The sequence below is a fragment of the Acomys minous genome (assembly GCF_964271855.1).
Source record: "Acomys minous genome assembly, chromosome: 12".
Lineage (NCBI taxonomy): Eukaryota > Metazoa > Chordata > Mammalia > Rodentia > Muridae > Acomys > Acomys minous.
In genome coordinates this window covers 110,008,879-110,031,312 of record NC_140493.1, presented here as the reverse complement: position 1 = coordinate 110,031,312, position 22,434 = coordinate 110,008,879, and the positions used below count along the sequence as shown (strand labels likewise).

General features: G+C 51.3%; 1 protein-coding gene across 2 annotated transcripts in view; it reads left to right on the top strand.

Moving 5' to 3' along the window:
- Positions 1–681: 681 nt before the first annotated feature.
- Positions 682–22,434, top strand: part of USP36 (ubiquitin specific peptidase 36) — a 33,323-nt gene continuing 11,570 nt past the window's right edge. Inside the window, exons 1-13 of one of the 2 annotated variants that reach the window (XM_084749232.1) lie at positions 682–932; positions 2,920–3,078; positions 4,976–5,237; positions 5,849–6,070; positions 10,388–10,498; positions 11,275–11,377; positions 14,815–14,882; positions 15,368–15,438; positions 16,048–16,130; positions 17,038–17,149; positions 18,886–19,026; positions 19,599–19,699; positions 20,305–20,443. In XM_084749232.1, the coding sequence (XP_084605358.1) occupies positions 4,985–5,237; positions 5,849–6,070; positions 10,388–10,498; positions 11,275–11,377; positions 14,815–14,882; positions 15,368–15,438; positions 16,048–16,130; positions 17,038–17,149; positions 18,886–19,026; positions 19,599–19,699; positions 20,305–20,443 (1,404 nt within the window). In that variant the 5' untranslated portion in view covers positions 682–932; positions 2,920–3,078; positions 4,976–4,984. Of the gene's footprint in view, positions 984–2,919; positions 3,079–4,975; positions 5,238–5,848; positions 6,071–10,387; positions 10,499–11,274; positions 11,378–14,814; positions 14,883–15,367; positions 15,439–16,047; positions 16,131–17,037; positions 17,150–18,885; positions 19,027–19,598; positions 19,700–20,304; positions 20,444–22,434 lie in introns of both variants that reach the window. The other variant, XM_084749233.1, reaches the window with a different exon arrangement.

Below are 22,434 nucleotides of genomic sequence, written 5' to 3'. Positions count from 1 at the left end.
AGCTCGGTTTTAAAGACACTTTTTCTTCCTTCCTTCCTTTCTTTTAAAGACAAGGTTCTCCTATGTCTTCCAGGATAACACGTTCCTCATGATCCTCAGCCTCAGCCTTAAATTAGGGGTGGAATGGCTTTTGCTGTATTTATCTATAGACAAAATTAATGTGTCCCATGGATGACTTTTAAGTTCCACTCCTCAGCGTTGCAGTGACTGCTTTCTTGTGCCAACGTGCCCGGTTTAAGTAGGGATGCATGGAACGCAGGGCCTCACCCAAGCCTCGCTTGCTAATTTTTTCAAAAGGACACCAGCAGCTAAGAAGTTAACGAACGGTGAAATCTTCAAAGCCTCGGTCCCTCCCACCACCACCCCCCCCCCACCTTTCCGGGGAGCCAGCACCGGAGTCACTCTCTACATCCCTGAGTGCAGCTGACACCCAGCTTGAGACCTCTCAATGCCGCAGTTCACTGGGCCTGCGCACTCCCAGGGTCGGGCACAAGGGCGGAAGTGACACCACCTCACGTACTCCGCGGGAAGCACGCCAGGCCGCAGCAGGCTCTCTGGATTCCGGGACGCTTCCGGAGCTTTCAGCTCTGCGCGCTTGCGTCATCGCGTAGCCCGGCCTTGCTGCGGAACGGGGAGGCGACGCTTGCGTCGCGAAGAGCAGAGAAGGGCTGGTCCAGGGGGAAAAAAAAAAAAAACCGAGTCGTATTAGCTCCTCCTCTTAAAGCTCGCCAGTTCTCTCCACGCGGCCTCAGGGAGCGGCCCACAGTGCGGCTTCTTTAAGCGTCGTGGTGACACGTGTGTGAGGCTCCGGAGGCCCGGATGGTGCGCGTGCGGACCCGGCCCGGAGCGGACGCCAGTGCTGCGCGGGCCTTCCGCGGGCCGCTCAGAGGCCTAGGAGGCTGAGGTCGGGCGCTGCGGAGCGACGGCCGGAGGTGCGCACTCCTGCCCACGGGGGGTTGGGGGAGTCCAGCGAAGGCTGACAAGTGCGTTTTCGGCGAGGGTGCCCGGGAACGCAGAGAGAGCCCGGGACGCGAGGGACGGGAGGGAGGGGGTGGTCTCCGGGGGAGGACAGGCCGTGCGAGGGGCATAGGGAATACTGGGGAGGGTCGGGGGTGCGAGGGGCATGGAGGAACAAGGTGGGCCGGGGACCCCCGAGGAAGGCCCAGGTGATGCGAGGGGGCGCCTGCGAACCCTAGCGTGGCTAGGGGATTGCATCAGTCTCTTCATCCCCGGGGTGCTTCTGGGAACTTGGGGTCGCAGGGATCTGGGTGACCCCGCGGTTGGTCTCTCGGAGCGAGTGCTCCTTTGAAGGGGGTTCCGGGAGCCGCAGATCTCAAGGTCCTTAACTCCGATCGGTCCATACCGAAATGTAGTAGCAGAAGAGCATTCGAACCCAAATGCTCATTGCTTCTGGTGTGCGTGAATGCAGCACCGCGCGCACAGGAGCCAGCCCGCATCTGTGGCGTGACCCTTGGTGATGGAGGTGGTAGACTAGCATCCTAAAACAGGAAGGGATGTACCCAGGCACCTTGCAGAGTCTAACTTAGCAGTGGATGCCAGAGAGTCGTGTGCGTCTCCTGTTCCTGGCTTGGAGGCCCCAGCACTGTCTGTCTGCCTTCGCTTCACCAGGATGTAAGTGACCCCCGTGAGTCTTAAGTAAGGGGATCTTGGAAAATCAGGTTAAAGAGAAGAGAGAAATGGTTTGTTTCAGTGATGTTCGTCAGAAGGGCGTACCCTAGTCCTTAAAGAGACCTGGGTATACAATCGCATCCCTGGGCCTCATACTCACACGTGCGCTGCGTGTGCACGTCAGAGGGCTTGCTTGCTGGGAATTGGGAGAGTCTTTTCCTTGCTCCTACATCACAGAGCTGTATCTTTCAGGTAGAATTGTAGAGACTTTTCTTCCACAACTTAAAAAATTATCCTTACTCGATGACTTTACTTAAGTGTAAGGCCCTTTATGGCAAATGACTTTGGGTTAATGCTCCCATTTGGTCATCCTTGGGGCGTATTAGGCCAGGTGAGAGTTTTCACCTCCCCATAGGAAGATATGAATGATTTTGAAAGTGATGTGTGTGTGTGTGTGTGTGTGTGTGTGTATACACGTGTACAGAAGACAGGGTGTCGCCCAGCTGCATTCTGTTGGGGGTGGGGTGGGTGGTATTGATTAGATGGAGTGGAAATTCTGAGGACTTGTGCAAGGGAAGCTGGGGATGAGGCGGTGAACCACGATCAGCCACAGACTTACTGAAGCCCTCAGTGGTATCGTTGTGTTGGCTGTGCTGTCCTTTGTATTTGTGTGTGTTTGAATAGATGGAAAATGCCTTTACTTTATGGGACTGAACTGACCATAGATGGGAATTGAAGAAAAGGTTTGTACTTAGAAAATTAGAATTCGATAACTATTAGGAAAACCAAAAACACCTTACTGGCTAATGAAATAGAAAAAGGTGGAGATTTTTACCTATTATTCTTACTGCCTCATATCTTTGGACGTGATTTTCAAGAGTTGCCCCATGGGCGTGAGGAGCGTGACGCAGAGCAGAGGGCAATGTGTTCGTGTCGTAAATTCAGTGTCTGTTAGCACAGTTGTCCTCCGGGCTGTCTGTGAATTCAGCATATAAGTCCTTTTGTTTTATCTTGCTTTGTTTTAGACAGTCTTGCTTTGTAGCCCAGGCTAGCCTTGAATACGTTATCCTCCTGCCTCAGCTTCTTTGTAGCCCAGGCTAGCCTTGAGTACATTATCCTCCTGCCTCAGCTTCTTGGATGTTGGGGTTGCAGGCGTGCATCTCTGTGCCTGTGTCCTTTAACCTCACTGACGCCGTTTTCCTGGTAGAAGGGCACAGTTCACAAAAAAAGGCGACTAAAAAGACAGCTGGAGAAGCCAGCCGTAGGTGACAGTCCGATGCTCCTCTCCAGGTGCTGGTGCCTTTCCTGGACTCTACACTTGGCAGTGTTGGTGACAGAGCAGGCTGAAGTCCAGGGGAACACCTGCCAGGGCAGTTCCATCTCTCGCTTGAGAACCTGATTTCCTTCCCTGCTGCAGAGAGAAGCACCTGCCAGGCCCAGGCACCCCAGGTAAGTCCTGGAGCGTTCCTTGCCCCTTCATTTCTTCCAGTGACCAGAACCTGGCAGTGGGCGAAAATCTTGCTGAGTCCCTATCACAGAAGGCTTTCTGATTCTTATATCAGAGGACTGGTGCTTGGTGTGTGTGTGTGTGTGTGTGTGTGTGTGTGTGTGTGTGTGATAGAAAAGCTTTAGCGTGTGCCTGTGTAGCTGATTCTTGGATAGTCAGGGTAGTGGGTATCATTTGTGAGCTGTGAGTGAGCAGTAACTGTGTCTTAAATAGCTAATGGTAGTCAGTGGGTTGAGAGTTAGGCGGCGGCAGGATGGGGGTGCAGGTGCAGCAGTGATGGGGGGGGTCCTCTTCTTGTGGTTTCTGTGCCTCTGTTGAGGACTACTATGTATCAGCCACCCTGACTACTCAATTGCTATAACCACCTTCCCAGTTATTTTGGTGTCTGTTTTATAGTCCAAGCTAGGGGGTGTACAAATAAAATAACTTTGTCCCTGTAGTTGTGGCTAAAGGGGACAGAACACACAGATATGCCACTCGTGGAACCTGTGTCCCTGCTGCCCAGTAGTTTCTCTTCTCAAGCTCTTCCGTCAGGTTTAGCTAGAGGTAGGGTGTGTGTGTGTGTGTGTGTGTGTGTGAGAGAGAGAGAGAGAGAGAGAGAGAGAGAGAGAGAGAGAGAGAGAGATATTGATTGAGATTGAGACAGATTGAGACTCTGTAGCTCAGGCTCCCAAGTGCTGGGAATAAGCCAACATTGAGCAGCCATGCCCAGCTGAGAAAGATAATCTGTGTATGCACTGCCTAGTATAAACAGAATGGCCAAATGCAGAGTTCACAGCAGCCACATGAGAAAAATAAAAAGGTAAAATAGATTTTTATAATATACTTTATTTGAAGCAGTAGGTAAGATATTGTTATTTCAACATGTGTCAAGGAAAAAGCAGCGATGCTTTGTGTTGTTTTCTTAAAATAGCTATGGAAACCTGGTGGCGACTCTTCTTCATAGCTCTCCGCCTGCACAGGCAGGCGTGTTCCACACGCTCAGCAGTGAACGTGGCCCCTGGCCTTGGTAGGGGAGCACAGAGAGGCCTGTATAGACGTCTGGCCGTCTGCCTGACATGCTGACTCTCTGTGTGTGCGTGCACATGTGCGTGTGTATATGTGTGGGGTGGTAGTGGTGTTTGTTTTTAAGAGAGGGTCTCATTAGGCAGCCCGAGCTCGCCCGGAACTCTGCTAAGCAGTGTGGCCTCCCCTCGAGGAGATCCACCTGGCACTGCCTCCCAAGTTTGGGATTAAAGGTGTGTGGACTATTACTAGACAAGATGTCTTTAATTTTTAATTATACATATGTATGTTTATGTACACGTGAGTGCAAGTGCCTGTGAATTCTAGAGGAGGGTATTGGATCCTCTGTAACTGGCTATAACTGGTTGTGAGCTGCCTGACATGAGTGCTGGGTCCTCTGGAAGAGAGAGTGTGCACTGAGCCATCGCTCCCACCCTTGTCTCCCAACTCATTTTTCATATTTGTTGTGTAACCCGAGTAGCCATCCACTATTTTTTAAATAGTTGCAGGAAATAATGCTGATTGCCACACTCAGAGTTGCTTGCTGTGCATTTAGCTGCCCCTGTGCAGTTTTGGGTAGCTGTCCTGATGGCTGCTGAGCACAGGGAGCAAGCAGGAGTCATGTGTTTGTTCCAGGATGAAGCTGTTCATGGCTGTGTGCGTGTGTGCTCTCGTGGGCACGCACACAAGCTTGCTTGCACGCACATGTGTGTGTGTGAGCGTTGTATGTAGGTGGTGGTGTTTGTTTTTAAGAGCGGGTCTCACTGTGCAGCTGGCTCGGCACTGTGAAGCAGGTGGCCTGCCCTTGCTGAGACCCACCTCCCCACCCCGCAGGAATGCGCCATGCCCATCGTGGACAAGCTGAAGGAGGCCCTCAAGCCTGGCCGCAGGGACTCAGCAGAGGATGGGGACCTGGGCAGGCTGCTGGCTGCCTCGGCCAAGAAGGTCCTTCTGCAGAGGATTGAGTTTGAACCAGCCAGCAAGAGCTTCTCCTACCAGCTAGAGTCCTTGAAAAGCAAATATGTGCTGCTGAACTCGAGGGCTGAGGGAGCCAGCCGCCACAAGAGTGGAGATGAGCTACAGGCCAGGAAACCAGGTACTAGCATCTGTGTGTTAACCAAGTATAGAGCTCTGCGTTGGCAGCCAGACAGTTTTGGGTTTCCAGGAGTCAGTGGGCTATAGTAACAGATGTCACAGCATGGTAAGTAGGAGTCACGTCTGTGTACTTGAATGTGACCCCATCTTTAATGAGGCCAGAAAGTAGGTCCTGGGGCTGGCACATGGCTTAGGTGATGGAAGCATTAGCTATGAGAGCCTGAGTACCCAGAGTCTACAACTTGAACCCACCTAAATGGCTAGATTTGGGTGCTACAGTGTACCTGTAACTCCAGCACACCTATAGCGAGACGGGAGGAGGAGACGGGTGGACACCGGGAAGCTCGTGGACAGCTAGCCTGGAGTGTGCACCCACAGGAGAACCGCGGGAGGCACTCTGCACAGCATCTCCCACTCGTGAATGCATGCATATAATTGAGGGGGAAGAAGTGGGAATTGAAAATAGAGAAATAGGTGGGTTGCTTGGCACGCAGTGGCGCAGAGCTGGGACCCACTTCTCATCCACGGGGGTCTTGAGCTGTGGACTAAGCAGTCTGGAAGGTCCCCAGGAAGGCCGGCCTCCTTTCATTCTCTCATTTCTTTTCCTTCTAGGCCCTGAGCGCGTGTCTGGAAGTGGGGGTGATGGAGTCCCTGCCCCACAGAAAGTGCTCTTCCCGATGGAGCGACTGTCTCTGAGGTGGGAGCGTGTTTTCCGTGTTGGCGCAGGGCTGCACAACCTGGGTAACACCTGCTTCCTGAACTCCACCATTCAGTGCTTGACCTACACGCCACCACTGGCCAACTACTTGCTCTCCAAGGAGCACGCGCGGAGCTGTGAGTGGGGCTCGTGGTGGGCGCCTTGCTGTGAGACAGCAGAACCAGGTGATCCGCTGGCTCTAACACCAGCTGGATGAGCCCTGATGTTTGAGGGGCCGTCATTCTGTCTTACGATATTGAAAGTGACGTTAATGGAATTCCGGGGGAATTTTGCCTGCTATAGGATGGGCCAGTCACGGGTCTCACTCAGGTAGGGTCATGCTCTCTAGAGAAGGTTTTTGAAAGATACCTCTGTGCTGTGTCTCTGTACACCCATCTTGCGTGTGCACTGAATGAGGATGTTTTAGATACGCTGCAAAACATGCCCCAAAGTAGACAGCAAGGTTGGGTGGAGAAGCCGGAGCAGTGGCTTAGCAGTCCATTTGTTGCTCTTACTGAGGACCTAGGCGTGATTCCTAGCGTCTACATGCTGATTCTGTTCTTGAGGATCTGATGCTCTCGTCCGTCCTCTTTGCATGCCAGACATGCATGTGCTGCACATGTATGCACGAAGATAAATGCTTCTCATATAAATCTCTGAGGAAATTAGCATGGAGAGATGGCCCCGTGCCTAAGAGCATGTACTGTTCTTCCAGAGGACATGAGTTCAGTTCCTAGTACCCACACTAAGTGCCTTACAACCACTATAACTGCATCCTTTGCTGCCCTCTATGGGCATGTGTACTCATGGGCACAACCCACCCACATACATGCCACACACACACACACACACACACCACACATACACATACACATGGTTTAAATTAGGGGCTGGAGAGATGCCTCAGTGAAGAGCACTGGCTGCTCTTCCAGAGGACTGGGTTTGGCTCCCAGCCCCACATGATGGCTCACAACTGTCTATAACTCCAGTTCCAGGGGACCCGACACCCTCCTCTGGTGCTGCACACACTTGGTGCAGAGGCATGCAAAAAAAGAAAACAAAACCCCACCAATGCCCATAAAAGAAAACCTTAAATAAGAAGAAATAAGATTAGTAAAAATAATAAATGTTTAAAAATTGAGTGAAATGAAGTATAATATCAAAAACTAAATGAAATAGAAGCTGTGAATAATGTTTAGTAGTAATGAATGTAACCCAGGGGTTGGGAGATAGTTCAATTGGGAATGTGCTTGTACATCACTCGGGAGGCAGAGGTAGGCCCATCGCTGGGGCTCAGTAAGAGACCCTGTCTCTGCATCATGTGCACAGCACACACTCGGAGCCAGCTCACGGTACACCTTCAGCCGCAGTTCTAGTGAGCAGGGGAAACCACTCAGCTTACACCGCAGGGTTCCTCAACCTGGGAAGATCAATGTGAGAAAGAAAGTCATATCCCAGCTGATTAATGAGCTGGTCTAAACTTGTTTGCTAAAACCCAAGCATCTTGGCAGCTGTAGAAACATTGGTTCATCCAGAGAGTGCAGGCGTCTGTAGGAAGGCCCCCGCCTGTCTGTGTCCCAGGTCCGCTTCTGAACAGCGGTGTCTTTAGCTTTCTTCTGCCTCCTGTGCCTGCTCTGCAGAATAATACTGTCTTCCATACAGATTTATAAGGATGAAATGAATCCTGTGAAGGGCTTGGTGTTACATCACTTGGCACAGGGATGTGCTGTGAAAAATTGCTATCTAGGTAGTTACTGTATAGGGGGTGAAGGGGTCATCTGAAAAAGAGGCCTCCCTGAAAAACAAAACTCAGAGGGCTGAGAGAGCCTTTCCTTCTGATAAAGCCCAGCATCCTAGAAGGTGACCTCGAAGTGTGTGCTGTGAACAGACCACCTTACCACCTCTGTAAGACTGCGAGGCCAGGAGAGACAGCATTCCTGTGCTCTAGCGACCGAATTCTAGCCAGGAATGGCAGCACATTCCTTCGTTCCCAGCTCTCAGGAGCAGAGGCAGATCTCTGATCCCAGCCAGCAAGGGCTACGTAGTAAAAGTCTGTCTCAAAGAAAGAAAGCAGTAATCCTGCAGAGGTCACTAAACCCTCATACATGGACATAAGGTTATTTATTTGTTTTTGTTTTTCAAGACAGGGTTTCTCTGTGTAGCCTTGGTTGTCCTGGACTCACTTTGGAGACCAGGGTGGCCTCGAATTCACAGCGATCTGCCTGCTCCTGCCTCCTGAGTGCTGGGATTAAAGGCGTGCACCACCACACCCAGCTTAGATAAGGTTTTTTAAGGAAAATTTTTATCTAGCAAAAACAGCGACCCCAAGAGCCCGTCCTCAGCTGGAACTTAACAAGTTTCATATAAGGTGCTCAGTGGTTTGAGCGCAGATGGCTCTTGCAGAGGACCTGGCGATTCCCGGCTCCCACGGTGGCTCACAGCCATCTATAACTCCAGTCCCAGGATGTCTGGTATCTTCTGACATCCGAGGGCAGCAGGCACACATGTAGACATACATGTAGGCCAAATACCCATTACACATAAAATGAGAGTAAATAAAATCTTAAGCACACAGTATGTATAGCTCAGCTTCTGATGACTCTTCCTGACATCATGTCCAGTGGGAGAGAAAGTCCTAGGGAAAAGTGCACAGAGGGTGTTTGTGCACATGCGTGCGTGTGTGTGCACATGCGTGAGCAGACACAAGCAGAGGATCAGAGGAGTGTGTTGACCGTCCATCACTCACTGCCCTAGTTTTTGAGGCAGGATTGCTCCCTGAACTAGAACCTCTGAGCTAGGTTGGCTGGTTAGCAAGCTCACGGGATCAGTCCACATGTCTCAGCGCACGCCCGTAACGTTGGCACTGTAGGCATAGGACACGCCAGCATGAGTGCGGGGCATGAAGCCAGGGCCTCTTGCTTTCACAGCAAGCACTCTTATCCAGCCCAAAAATAATGACACTAGAGAAAATTTTTAAAATGAGTCATGGGGAGGGAGGTGGTTAAACAGGGGTCAGACCAGGCTCGACCAGAGGCCAGTGGGTGGGCAATAGGAGCGGTGTTAGCATGGAGTTGGGGTTGCGTGGTGAGTTCGGGGCATGTGCAGCGTGGTGCTGCTGAAACATTCAGAACCAAGAAGAGAAGGGCTGGGCGCTGGGAGAGCTGTCTTGGCTCAGGGTCTTGGCAGTAAGATCCTCCTGCCTAAGCTTCTTTCTTGTCCATTCTTTGCCTGTAGAGACCTCTTCCATTTTTTACTGCTCTGTGAGAATCTTTTTTTTTGAGACAGGGTTTCTCTGTGTAACCCTGGCTGCCCTGAAACTTGCTCTGTAGACCTGGCTGGCCTCAAACTCAGAGAGCTCTGCCTGCCTCTGCCTCCTGAGTGCTGGGATTTAAGGCGTGCCCCACCACTGCCCAGCCTCCATGGGAATCTTTTTTGAGCCACTTGTCAACTTTGTGGATTGGTTTAGTTAAATGATGTCATAACTGAATCCTGCTTACCTGGCACAGGTGAGCTGCAGTGTGGAGTGACAGCTATGGCCTGTGTCTTCTGGGTGGGACACCTGTTCTGTGAGCAGCCCTGTCCACCCAGGAGCTCAGTGTTGCTGTGGGGTGCTAATGCACCATCTCGGCTGCTGAGGAGAAATCACTAGGCTGGATTGTGTTTTTGCGACAAGATTGGCTTGAAACATCATGTACAGAGACCTCACATCGGTCTCACAGAACCGAGGGTACACGGGCCAAGGGACTAGCCCCGGCCTGTGCCAGCTAGCCAGGATTCAGAGTTATAACGCCACTTTGACTCAGTCAGCCCTGTCAGACTTGTCACAAAGTTGACAAATTCCTTTGGTCCAGGAATCTGTCTTCTTTGTGTAGCCCTCAGTGCACAATGGGGCAGGCGACAGGTCCATTCCCTGCAGTGGTCTATTAGGCTGGGTACCATTAGCAGACCTGTCTGTCCTTACGGAATGTTCCAGCTGTAGGGCTAGGGAGAGAGCTATGTGGGCAGCATGGATGTGAGGAAAGCAAATTGCAGGTGTGTGGCGTAGCCAGCATGCCTTGCTGGGCCTGTAACCGCGGCTGTGATGGTGTTCCTCTCTGTGAGCACACAGGTTGCATCAGCCATGCCTGGTTCAAGGCCTACAGTGTCAGTGTGTGACTTTACCGACTACCCAAAGCCAGGGGGAGCGAGTCGGCTCTTACTCTTTCTATATCTCTATTTAAAATAGTAACATTTTAAAGGTGGGAACGGTCCCCGTTCTGTTCTAGTGTCTAATGACACTATATTCGTGTAGAGCAGGAGGCGGGCCCCGGTGACTAGCTAGTCCCTAAGCTCCTGTTGAGCCTCTCTAGGCGGTCACGCATGCTCTGTGTTGCTTTTGCCCTGCACTTGGAGTGGGGGTGTCACTGTGAACTCTGGAAATTATTTGCCCTGAAGTCGCTTCTTACCCACTGTAGGTCACCAAGGAAGCTTCTGCATGCTGTGCGTCATGCAGAACCACATGGTCCAGGCCTTCGCCAACAGCGGCAATGCTATCAAGCCTGTCTCCTTCATCAGAGACCTGAAAAGTAAGAATGGGTGTTTGGCTGGGTGTCTGCCAAGTGCCAGCCTGCAGCCTGAGGAAGCAGGGGAGAGCCATGCGGGAAAGCTCAGGAGCCTCATGGGTGTCCGCCAAGTGCCAGCCTGCAGCCTGAGGAAGCAGGGGCGATGCCATGAGGGAAAGCTCAGGAGCCTCATGGGTGTCTGCCAAGTGCCAGCCTGCAGCCTGAGGAAGCAGGGGCGATGCCATGAGGGAAAGCTCAGGAGCCTCATGGGTGTCTGCCAAGTGCAGCCTGCAGCCTGAGGAAGCAGGGGAGAGCCATGCGGGAAAGCTCAGGAGCCTCATGGGTGTCCGCCAAGTGCTCGCCTGCAGCCTGAGGAAGCAGGGGAGATGCCATGAGGGAAATCTCAGGAGCCTCATGGGTGGAAGGCCCCACACAAGTTGTGGTAGTGTGGACACTCGGGCTCGTGCCTCACTGAAGGGAGGCTTTCTGCTGGGTGCCACTTGGAAGAATAGTTGGGTTTTAGCCAGGTGGAGGGCCGTGTTTGAAATGAAGACAGGAAGGTGGGCTGAGAGCTGGGCGGGGTGGGGTGTGTGAATGTGTTGAAGGGCATCAGAGGGCCCGGCTGCTGGGTGCTGTGGAGGCACTACCATCTAGTTGCTTGGCAAAGATTGAGCCTACTGTTTGTGGAGCCAGTGTAGCTGTAGCACTATGGCATGGTGTGCTGGCTCTTGGCAGAGTGGCCTGCAGCAGTCGGCTCCACGCAGCCGTCACCCTTCTGTACCGTTTCCTTCTTCCTTCAGAGATTGCCCGGCACTTCCGATTTGGGAACCAAGAGGATGCGCACGAATTCCTGCGGTACACCATCGATGCCATGCAAAAGGCCTGCTTGAACGGCTACGCCAAGTATGTGCCTAAACTCCCCATATGCCCTCCTTGTCCGAAGACACCTTCTTTATGTTGGGGGCAGCACAGCACATTCTTGTGACCACACAGTGCCTCTGTCTAGGCTGTCCTCTGAAAAGGTGTCGTGTTGGCATCCAGGTACCTGACCCCTGGTGCCCGTAGCCTGGGCCACTTAGCTTTGTTTTAGAAGCCAGGGTGAGAAGAAGGGCTCTAGAGACTTTCTGTAAAAGTTTATCTGAGCCAGGCGTGGTAGCACACGCCTTTAATCCCAGCACTCGGGAGGCAGAGGCAGGTGGATTGCTGTGAGTTCAAGGCCAGCCTGGTCTACAAAGCGAGTCCAGGACAGCCAAGGCTACACAGAGAAACCCTGTCTTGAAAAACCAAAAAGAAAAAAAAAGTTTATCTGTGAGAGAGATGGCTCAGCAGTTAAGAGCACTGACTATTTTTCCAGAGGACCTGGGTTCAATTTTTAGCACCCACAAGACAGCTCACAATTGTCTGTAACTCCAAGATCTGGCATCCTCACACAGACTTACATGCATGCAAGAAAAACCAATGCACATAAAATAAAAGTTCAAAACAAAAAAGCCGCGTGTGGTGGCGCACGCCTTTAATCCCAGCACTTGGGAGGCAGAGGCATGAGAATCACCGTGAGCTCAAGGCCATCTGGTCACAAAGTGAGTTCTGGGACAGCCAGGGGTTTTTTTGTTGTTTTTTGAGACAGAGTCTCTCTGTGTTAGCCTTGGCTGTCCTAGACTCAGAAGGGTGATGACTACGTGAAGTCAACTGCTGGAGGCCACTTTGCCGAGAGCCAGCACACCATGTCATAGCGCTCCACAAACAGTAGGCTCAACCTTTGCCAAGCAACTAGATGGTAGTGTCTCCACAGCACCCAGCAGCCGGGCCCTCCGATGTCCTGTGTAGACCCGGCTGCCCTGGAACTGCCTCTGTGGGATTAAAGGCATGCACCACCATGCCCATCGAGAAACCTTGTCTTTTAAAAAACAAAGAAAAGTTTATCTGTGGCTGTGAACTCATGCAGCCTGTCTAAAGTCACGGCATTACTTCAGAATGGTGAAGAAAGGTGGGGCTCACACTTCTGTGAAAATACAAAAGCACTGAGGAAGGCACGGGTGTGAGAGGTTGTAATCCTGTAAGATTTTATTCTTTGGTGCTTTTTTTCTCTTTTTGCTGTTTTAGTCAGAATCTAGCTGTGTTGTGTGGCCTAGGCCGGCCTTGAGCTCTTGGCCTGCTGCCTCTTATCCTAGAGCAGGATTCCGTGTGCAGCCCTTCGATGCACTGCTTTCCCACACTGGAGAGCGGGAACACTGTTGCTGTCGGCGGTTATTCCTGCAGCAGGCGCTCTGTGCTTGGGCAGAGGATTGGTCACAGAAGGTGGCGTCAGCCTGACACTACTTAGGTGGCTTTGCAACGACATTGTCCTTCTGGAACCTGGAAGGTGATGGGGTTGCTGGAGGTGGCTTTCACCCTGCTACATTCTGTTTGCTTTGGTCTCCAGGGTGCAGTTCTGTGTTGTTGACTCTGCTTTGCAGAGTCTCTAGTTAGCTCTTTCACTCAGCTCTAACCTTTTTACCACAGTTCTGGTGTCTGGTTGGCTTTCTGTCTGTAGGCCCAGTCAAGCTTTACTTGGATCTGTTCTCTCAATGCAGTCTCCATACTAGAAGGGTGGTTCTTTTTTATTATTATTATTATTGTTGTTGTTGTTGTTGTTGTTATCATCATCATCATCATCATCATCATCATCATCATTATTTATTGACACAGAGTAATGGGTAGCTAAGGCTAGCCTTGAATTGAACTCTTGAACCCTTTGTCTCTGCCACCCAAGTTCTGGGGTCCCATGCCTACCTCCAGCTCCCTTGGGTGTTTTTTTTCCCCCTTTAGATTTATTTTATCATTTTTATGCATGGGGGTGGGGAGTCCCATGGAGGCTGCCAGAGTATGTCAGATTCTCTGGAACTGGAGTTCCAGGCAGTGTGAGCCACATGACATGTGTGCTCGGAACTGAGCCAAGGTCCTCTGCAAGAGCAGCCAAGCTCCTCTAACCACTGAGCTACCTCTCTCCACACCAAAATGAGATCTATGTTTTCTCTTTCTTTGTTGTTAGTGTATGTTTCTTTACTTGAAGGTTTCTGTTCAGGATGAACTTCGACTTGGTTGTCACTCTTTCCTTGTGTTGTGTGCTTGCATCTGGGGCGGGTCTCCCTGTGGTGCTCCGCCCTTGCCTCCTCGTTTGTGCCTGTGCTAGATTGAGCTCCCCATCATTCTTCCCTCCTCCACCCGCGCTTGCAGTGTCACGCCCCCTCTGGCACTGATGGCTTCTTCTGCAGTGGCGTGTATGTCACTGCTTGTAGTTTTAGGTTAGGGGGAGGTGCTGCGTGTGTGTTCCCCTAATGTCATGACTCCTGTCTGTCCCTTTGCCTTCTTCCCATGTTTCTGGAGTCTGCCCTAATTGCCCTTGCCTCCTTCAGTTATCACAGCCCCTGTCGCTGGGCCTGCTGGGAGCTGTGTCTGAGGCCCTGTCCCAGCCCCCAAGCCCTGACCATGCAGACTGACTGCTCTTGCCTTTCACTGTACTCAGGGTTGTGCCCTGCAAGTTTGGGGAGTTGAAATGTCCCATCTTTTGGTTAATAGTGGTTTTTGTTTGTTTGATTTTTCCCCATTGCCTGTCATTGTACAACAAAACTTAGTTCTCTAAATGTCTTGGAATCAGCATCTAAGTCACAGTAAGCCCTGGCACTGTCACCCGTTCAGAGGGCAGTGAACTGTGCTGGAGGGTGTCAGTAACCAGCTAGGAGCCAGCCACACCCTTCCACGGCTGTAGTCCTCTAGTGAATACTCCAGGGCCATAACTAGCCCCGGAGGGTGAGTGCGGCAGGGTCAGTCAAGGGGAATGCTGAGCAGAGCACCTGCTGAGCAGGAAGAACTGTGTCTTGTTCTAGCAGGGCCATGCCAGTTAGTGTGGCTTGGCGCTGCCCAGGTCACGTTAGCAATGTTGGGGAAGAGGGTAGTGTGGCCCTTCTCCATCCAAAGCTCAGCTGACCTGGCCTTCATGTGATAGTTAAGTGTTGCTGAACCTGCAGGCTTAGGCTCCACAGCCCACTGGAAGGTGTGGAAAGGGCTAGTGTCATGGGTGGGTGTGTGCATGGGGGGACAGAGGGGAGGAACGCTGGATGGACCTGCCTCCCATCTACAGAGAAGGGAAAGCAAGAGTACTTTAGGGTGATGATGCTGGGGTGACCTGTGGGCCTGCTCAGATGGCTGTGAGGAGGCAGCGGCTGCTGTGGGGGTAGGGACAGGGTAGGCAGAGGCTCTGTAAGGAGCTCAGGAAACTCCTGGGGGCTTAGATGGGGATGTTGGCTGTGTGTAGCGTCCTGTGCTGTGCCATCCTTTCCATGGCTGTGGCTTCCTTTCAGGTTAGACCGGCAGACACAGGCTACTACCCTGGTGCATCAGATCTTCGGAGGCTATCTCAGATCCCGGGGTAAGCAGGAGATGTAGTCTCCACCCTGCCTAAGCAGATCTGCACATTGGGCCAGGAAGTTCTCAGCATTCTCAGATATACAGGCATGCCCCTAGCCGTGAGAACTTGAGCGCATGGTGGGAGCTGGTGGTCACAGGCCTTGTCTTTCTACCTGGCCTCCCTTGCCAGCTGTACAGGACTGTCGCCTGAGGGGGCTGGAGAAGCACAGTGTGTGAAGTGGTGATGGAGCTCTTCTTTAGAGCTCCTTGGCCCTTGGGATGAGGCCTGTGTTCTCCTGCTGAGGAAGGCTTTCCCTGTGGCAGTGTCCAGTCAGGCAGGCCAGGTCTGATAACACAACATGACATGACCATTATCTGTCTCCAGTTGATGGGCCAGTCATCTTTGATGAGAGCAGAGTTAAATGTTCTAGACCTGTGTGGTTCTAGGTCCTGGACCTGGGTGGTGCCTCAGGGGTCACAGCTGCCCCCTCCTCTGTTCTGTTGCAGTGAAGTGCTCTGTGTGCAAGAGCGTCTCGGACACATATGATCCCTACTTGGACATAGCACTGGAGATTCGGGTATGCCTGGGTGCATCTGTGTTCCTGTGGGCGGCAAGAGAGGGGGCCATCGGGCCATAGGGAAGGCGTGAGTCAGAATGGACGTGGAAGGGCTGCTCAGCTCTCCTGCAGCCTGTTTGCTGCATCGATGCCTGCTGTACACGACAGAGAAACCAGCATTTGCATTTGTCTGGCCTCGGTCCTATGCAGATTCTTTTTAGTTAGAAAAAGTAAAACTGAGTTTCATTTTCAATGCACCAACAGTGACAGTGCCTCACCCTGGGGATGGAGAGGATGTCGCAGGCAGGGGTGGCGCGGGAGGAGGCTTAGAGCAGCTCCTGTCATTCTCCTCGGCTGTCGGCTTGCCCTTGCCTTTGCTGGGACCTTGAGTTTCTGAGCTAACCCAGTTGTCGTCACAATGAAAGTGCCTGACTCATGGCGAGGACCTCACATGGCTGTCACCTGTCCCCTCTAGAGAAGGCTGCATCTGCTCCCTGCTCCTTGGTGGGCGGGGGCTGGGTTAGCAGGCCAAGTGTCATCTTATGTGCTGCCTCAGCCTGAGAAGACCTTAAATCCCGGCTCCTCAGGTCAGGCTCGCTCTGCTGCTCACTAGGTTCTTTTCCTCCTCAGCAAGCGGCCAACATCGTGCGCGCCCTGGAACTCTTTGTGAAACCAGATGTCCTCAGTGGAGAGAATGCCTATATGTGTGCTAAGTAAGTGTCCTCTGCTGGCAACACAGTGGCCTCCCTCAGGAGGACCCCTGCTCACATTTCCCCCAGCACCTGCCCTTGTGACGAGGGCTCAAATGTTGAACAACTGGGTTGTTTACCTTGTGGTCTGGGGTGGAGACTTAGACAGACAAGGGTCTGATCTGACTCGTAGAACCCGTCAGAGGACACAGTGAGCACCCTCCCCACTGCTGTCTTATCGCAAGTGAGACCTGTCTTGTCTTCAGCTCCTGCTTCTAGGGGTCAGGTCATCTTTCTGTCTCAGCACACAGTTGTCCTTTTGAGGCACATGCTGGCGTGGACGTCATTTTAAAGCTACGCTACAAGAGTCCCGCCACTCTGCTTTTCAGGGTTCTCCTGTCAGGCACTGTTGGGTTTGGGTTTTTTGGGTTTGGTTTTGGGTTTGGTTTTCGATTTCTCTGTGTAGTCTTGGCTGTGCTGGTCTCACTCTGTAAACCAGGATGACCTCGAACTCACAGAGATCACCTGCCTCTGCCTCCCCGAGTGCCGGATTACAGTTGTGCCCTACCACGAGGACATTGGGCTTTTGCTGTTTTTATCCCTCTTTAAATTTGCTTCCCCCTGCCTTGGGAGGAGGGTGTCTTTTGTCTCAGTTTCCTGCCCATTTCTCATGTGGCTCTGTGCACTTCTGTTTCCTGTGTGGCCACCTCTTCCCTGTGTTACCCAGAGTCAGTCTTCCGCACCTGTCACTTATGCTCCTGGCTGAGGGAGTCATTTGCTTTGGGATGATCTCCAGTCTTCGCTCGCTTCAGGTGTTTGCTTTATTTTGGAGTTTGTGGAGTTTGGTTTTAGGTGCCCATTGCTGCAGTTGTTAACGCTGCAGGACACCATGCTGCACAGTGTACCAATAGCTGTCCATTCGCTCCTGTAGGTGTAAGAAGAAGGTTCCAGCCAGCAAGCGCTTCACCATCCATAGAACATCCAATGTCCTAACTCTGTCCCTCAAACGCTTTGCCAACTTCAGTGGGGGCAAAATCACCAAGGTGAGTGCACCCCACCTGTTGAGAGGCTTGACTGCTCATCACAAGGGATTTTGCGTTTTGTTTTGTTTCTTCCTTTTTATTTTATTTTATGTGTATAAGTGTTGTGCATGTTTATCTGTGCATCGCTTCTAAACCTGGTGCCTTCAGATCCCCTGCAACTGGAGTTACAGGAGGTGCTGAGAACGGACCCTGGGTCCTCTGCAGTAGCAGCCAGTGCTCTTAACTGCTGAGTCATCTCGCCAGCCTCAGCTTAGACAAACTTTTTGGTTATTGTTGAGACAGGGTCTCTGTGCAGCCTTGGATGTTCTGGAACTTGCTTTATAGGCCAAGCTGGCCTTGAACTCAGAGATCAGCCTACCTCTGCCTCCTGAGTGCTGGGGTTGAAAGTGTATGCCACCGTGCCCAGCCATACTTCCATTTTTAATTTTCTTGTTTGTGTATCTCTGTGAGTATGGGCCATGTGTTTGCCAGTACCTGTGAAGACCAGAAGAGGCCATTGTCCCCTGATGGGGATGTTTTAGGTGGTTGTGAGTTCTGGGAACTGAACCGCAGGTCTTCTGGTAGAGCAGCAAATACTCTTAACCATCTTTCTAATCCCACATATAATGCATTCTTACTGGTATTCCTCTAGCCTCTGCCTACCTATTCTTGGGATTTACTTAAGAATAAGTGAGGTGAGGGCTGGAGAGATTACTCAGCAGTTAAGAGCACTGCCTGCTCTTCCAGAGGACCTGGGTTCAATTATCAGCACTCACATGGCAGCTCACAACTATCTGTAGCTGTTCCAGGGAATCTGATACCCTTATACAAACATTGATGCAGGCAATGTGCATAAAAAATGAAAATAAATTATTTTTAAAAAAAGAAGAAAAATCTGGGCAGTGGTAGTGTGCCCCTTTAGTCTCAGCACTTGGGAGGCAGAGGCAAGTGAGTCTCTGTGAGTTTGAGGCCAGCCTGGTCTGGAGTGAGTTCCAGAACAGCCAGGGCTACTCAGAGCAATCCTGTCTCAAAAAACAAAAAGAAACCATAAAAGAAAAAAAGAGGTGAGGTGAAGATTAAGTGACATAACTGACCAAAAGCAACCTGGGAGGAAAGGGTTTATTCACCTTGTAAGTCATAGGCGCATCCAGGAAAGTTAGGATAGGACTCATGAGGGGGTGCTACTCACTAATGGCCTTGCTCCTTGTGCCTTGCTCAGCCTGCTCTCCTAAGATACCTCAGGACCGCCAACCCAGGGGTGGCACCCCCTTGGGCTGAGCCCTGTCACATCAATAATTAATGAAGGGCAGGCTGATGGAGGCAGTTTTTAATTGAGATGCCCTCTTCCCAGGGGCTTCTGTGTCCAGCACAGGATTTTCCTAGCTTCTGTTTCATGGAGCCTTGAGTTTTGTTCGTAGAGCCTCTTATACCCTTGGGGGCAACACCTGTCAAAGCCACAATGGCAGGGTCTTTATAAAAGCTCTTAACAAGCTGGGTCTGGCAACACATGCCTGTACTCCCAGTACCTGGGAGATGGAGATGAAAGGGTTACCTTAAGTTCATAGCCAGCATGGGCTATGGAGTGAGTTTGCAGCCAGCCTGGGCTACTTGGCTGAACAGGGACCCTCGTGAGTTGGAGTCTTGCCTAGGGCGCATCATGAAGATTGATCAAAGCAAACCTTTTTAAGGGTAGGGGATGTAAACAGAGACTGACCCTCATTCTCCTGAGTGCTATTTGCCTTTCCTTTTTTAAACAGGACGTTGGCTATCCTGAGTTCCTGAACATCCGTCCCTACATGTCACAAAGCAACGGTGACCCTGTCATGTATGGGCTCTATGCTGTCCTGGTGCACTCAGGCTACAGCTGCCACGCTGGGCACTACTACTGCTATGTGAAGGTGAGCGTTGCCCTGGCTGCTGAGCTCAGCTGTGGATGCATGTGAGCTTGTGCTGCCTTCTGGGGCGAGTGGGCAGTGCCCTAAAGTTTAAATGATGCCATTGCACACTTTTTCCCTGAGGAACAGCAGTGCTCTAAGTTTGTGCTTTGATCCTTTCCATAAATGGGTAGAAAAGATGTCTTTTACACCGTGCTTCTGGGGCCAGCTAAATGCCTCACTGAGGTGAAAGTGGTCACTGGCAAGCCTCACCCGCTGAGTTCCTTCCTGGTACACAAGATGGAAGAGCAGAGCTGACTCCTGCAGGTTGTCCTTTGAGCTCCACACTTGCACTGTGGCACATGCACATGCACACCCCCACCCCCCATAAGTAAATAAATAAATGTAAATTTTTAAAGTTGTTTTTTTTTTTAATGGCCCACTAGTGGGCATGGTAAGCCGTGCCTTGTAAGTCCAGTATTCTGGAATTGAGAGTTTGAGCCCAGCTGCAAATACATAATGAGCCTGTGTCAAATAGAAAAGCGTGGCTGTGGTCCATCTGCTGACTGCTGTTTCCTATAACATCTCCCTCTCAGGCCAGCAATGGACAGTGGTACCAGATGAATGACTCCTTGGTCCATTCCAGCAATGCCAAGGTGGTTCTGAACCAGCAGGCCTACGTGCTCTTCTACCTGCGGTAAGGAACCTCCACCCTCCTAGAGTTGTCCGTGCCCTAGAGAAACCATGTTCTGCCTGAGCCAGGGGTTGTCCGAAGCCCTGTCCTATCTGTAAGCTGCAAATTTGCTGGAGGGGAAAGACTTGAGCATATGTAAGGAGCTGTCCTCTGGGAAGGACCTCTGCCTGCCTGCAGCAGTGCCTAGGCAGCTGTCACCTATACTGTTGCCTTAGTGAGGTCTTTGGCTTTGTGACAAAGCTTTCCTCTGGTGAAGTGACCCATCTTACATTGAGTGGATGGGCACACACAGCAGATCTTAGGAAGCCACCAACAGAGATTGTCTGTTCCTAAGGCAGTCTTGTCACTTGGTGCCACCGTGCTGAGTCTGGGTGGTAGATCTTGGCATTCTCTGGCTTGCTTGCTCCTTGAGGGTGCGCTGAGGGGCTCTGCGTCATCACATGCAGATGCCCCAGGCTTCCCCAGCGCTCAGGATGCAGCGGCTCAGGGCAGGTCTGAGATGCTCGTGCAGAAACAGGCAGCCCTGGCTTTCTGTTACTCCCAGTTTGCTTGCATCGCATTTTTGGCTTAAGTGCGGAACTCCCCTGACTCCTTTCTTTCCTCTGCAGGATTCCAAGCTCTAAGAAAAGTCCTGAGGGCCCTGTCTCCAGGGTGGGCTCCACTCTTCCTGGCCGTCCCAGTGTCATTCCAGATCCCCCCAAGAAGAGCCCTGGCAATGGGGTCGTTTCCTCCCCGCTGATGGCAAAGGTACTGTGTAAGTGGAAGAGCTGGCCTAGCCACCCTTCCAGTGTCTGCTTTGAGCATTTCAGAGTTCCAGGGGTCTCCTCTAGGGGTCTTGCCATATTGGGGGAACTTGTAGGCTTCACTTTTTCTGAACTTACTTTATTAGGGGTTCTTTAATGTATATACTTCCCTTCCAACCCACCTACCCTAAATGGGAGAGAAAAGAGGTTAATGGGAACAGAAGAAGTAGACCTTGTTGAATTCAGTTCCTGCGAGTAATTCCCCTGGTGTAGTTGGCAGGATTTCAGCAGACCAGCAGTTCCACCTAAGTTGCTGCTGGAACCTAGAACAGCAGTGGGAACCTGGAGCGCCGAAGAGTTCTCTAGAGCTTCTCGAAGTGGAGTGGAGTAATGAACAGCCAAGCAATACCAAGACCCAAGAAGCCCCGCCCCTTGGAGTCCAGAGTCTATTCTAGGATGTTTTTCAGCTGGCAAAAGCCAAGCCCCCATGAGGAGGTTCAGCTTCTAAGGGGATAAACACCTGCTCTCTCACAAGTCTGTTCCATGTCCCACACTTGGATCAAAACAGAAGCATGTGCACATCCACTACCTATCCCACACTTGGATCAAAACAGAAGCATGTGCACATCCACTACAGGAGCTTGTAGGCTGGGACACAATACCAACCATCACATTTCTTAAGTTGGTTATCAGCCACCTTGGGAAGGGAAGATGAGGCTGTGGGTGCCCAGGGCTCAGCTGCTGCGCAGGAGTGCTGGACACGCTTGGAAGGGTGAAGGCAGGAACACTTCCAGGGAGACATGTCATTAAAGCTGGGGTCCTGGTTTGACCCATGGCCTTGCTTTACAGTTTTTGGTGCTAGACACAGACAAAGCTGTGAGTAAAAGGATGCAATGTCTGCAGTTTGTGCAAATGATTCAGAGTAGAAACCCTATACATGTATATGTATGCAAACACATACACCCATATACACATACAGCAGTAAAGTCACCTGTGGACTTCTGGATTCACCCCACCCCACCCAACCGCTGAGAAAGGGCTATACAAAGAAACATTGTCTAGAAAGAATTTTTTAAAGTAAAAAATTTTTTAAATGATCGTGATAGGAACTGGGAGAGGTGTTGTTCAGTGGTTGTGTGCTGAGCTTGTGAGGCTTAGGTTCTAACTCTGCCCGTGTTTGGCATACAAAGACCACACTCACTCCATGGTCACCGTGAAGGGCGGAGACGACCCAGGGCTCTGCCGTGGCAGTGCTTGGAAATTAGACAGACATATGTTGCCAGTACAGCGGAATTTGACTTTGTCCACATGAGTTGAAGTTGGCAAGGTAATCCTTAGCCCAGAATCCCATTTTTAATAAATGTTTAACATGGCTGCTAAGTACAGAAAATACAGCATTTTTTTTTTAAAGTACTGATTATGTATAGCCTTGCGTGAGCTACAAGGGCTGTGGTAACTGGGGTGGGAAATGCAGGTGCTCAATCAGGGTGGCCAGCATGAAAGGTTTACAGACAAGTGGATTGTTTTCATTATGGCCTTGGTTTTAGGATACTAGAGGGGCAGGGATTTTTAGTTCATGGAGTAAATGTGTATCAAAAAGCAGGTGTTGGGCCGGGTGTGGTAGTGCTCGCCTTTAATCCCAGCACTCAGGGAGGCAGAGGCAGGTGGATCGCTATGAGTTCGAGGCCAGTCTGGTCTTCAAAGCGAGTCCAGGACAGCCAAGGCTAACACAGAGAGACCCTGTCTCAAAAAAACAAAACAAACAAACAAACAAAAAGTAGGTGTTGACTTGGAGAGTTCTGCACAGGGCAGGGCCCCTTCCAGTGATTTACATGGCTGCTGGGGAGACGGTTTGGTTTTTGAAGATAGGGTTTCTCTTGTGTAGTTTTGACTGTCCTGGACTCCTCAAACTCAGAGATCCACCTGCCTCTGCCTTCTGAATGCTGGGATTACAGGCATGCACCACTGAGCCTAGCTAATGGCTCCCTCTTTAAA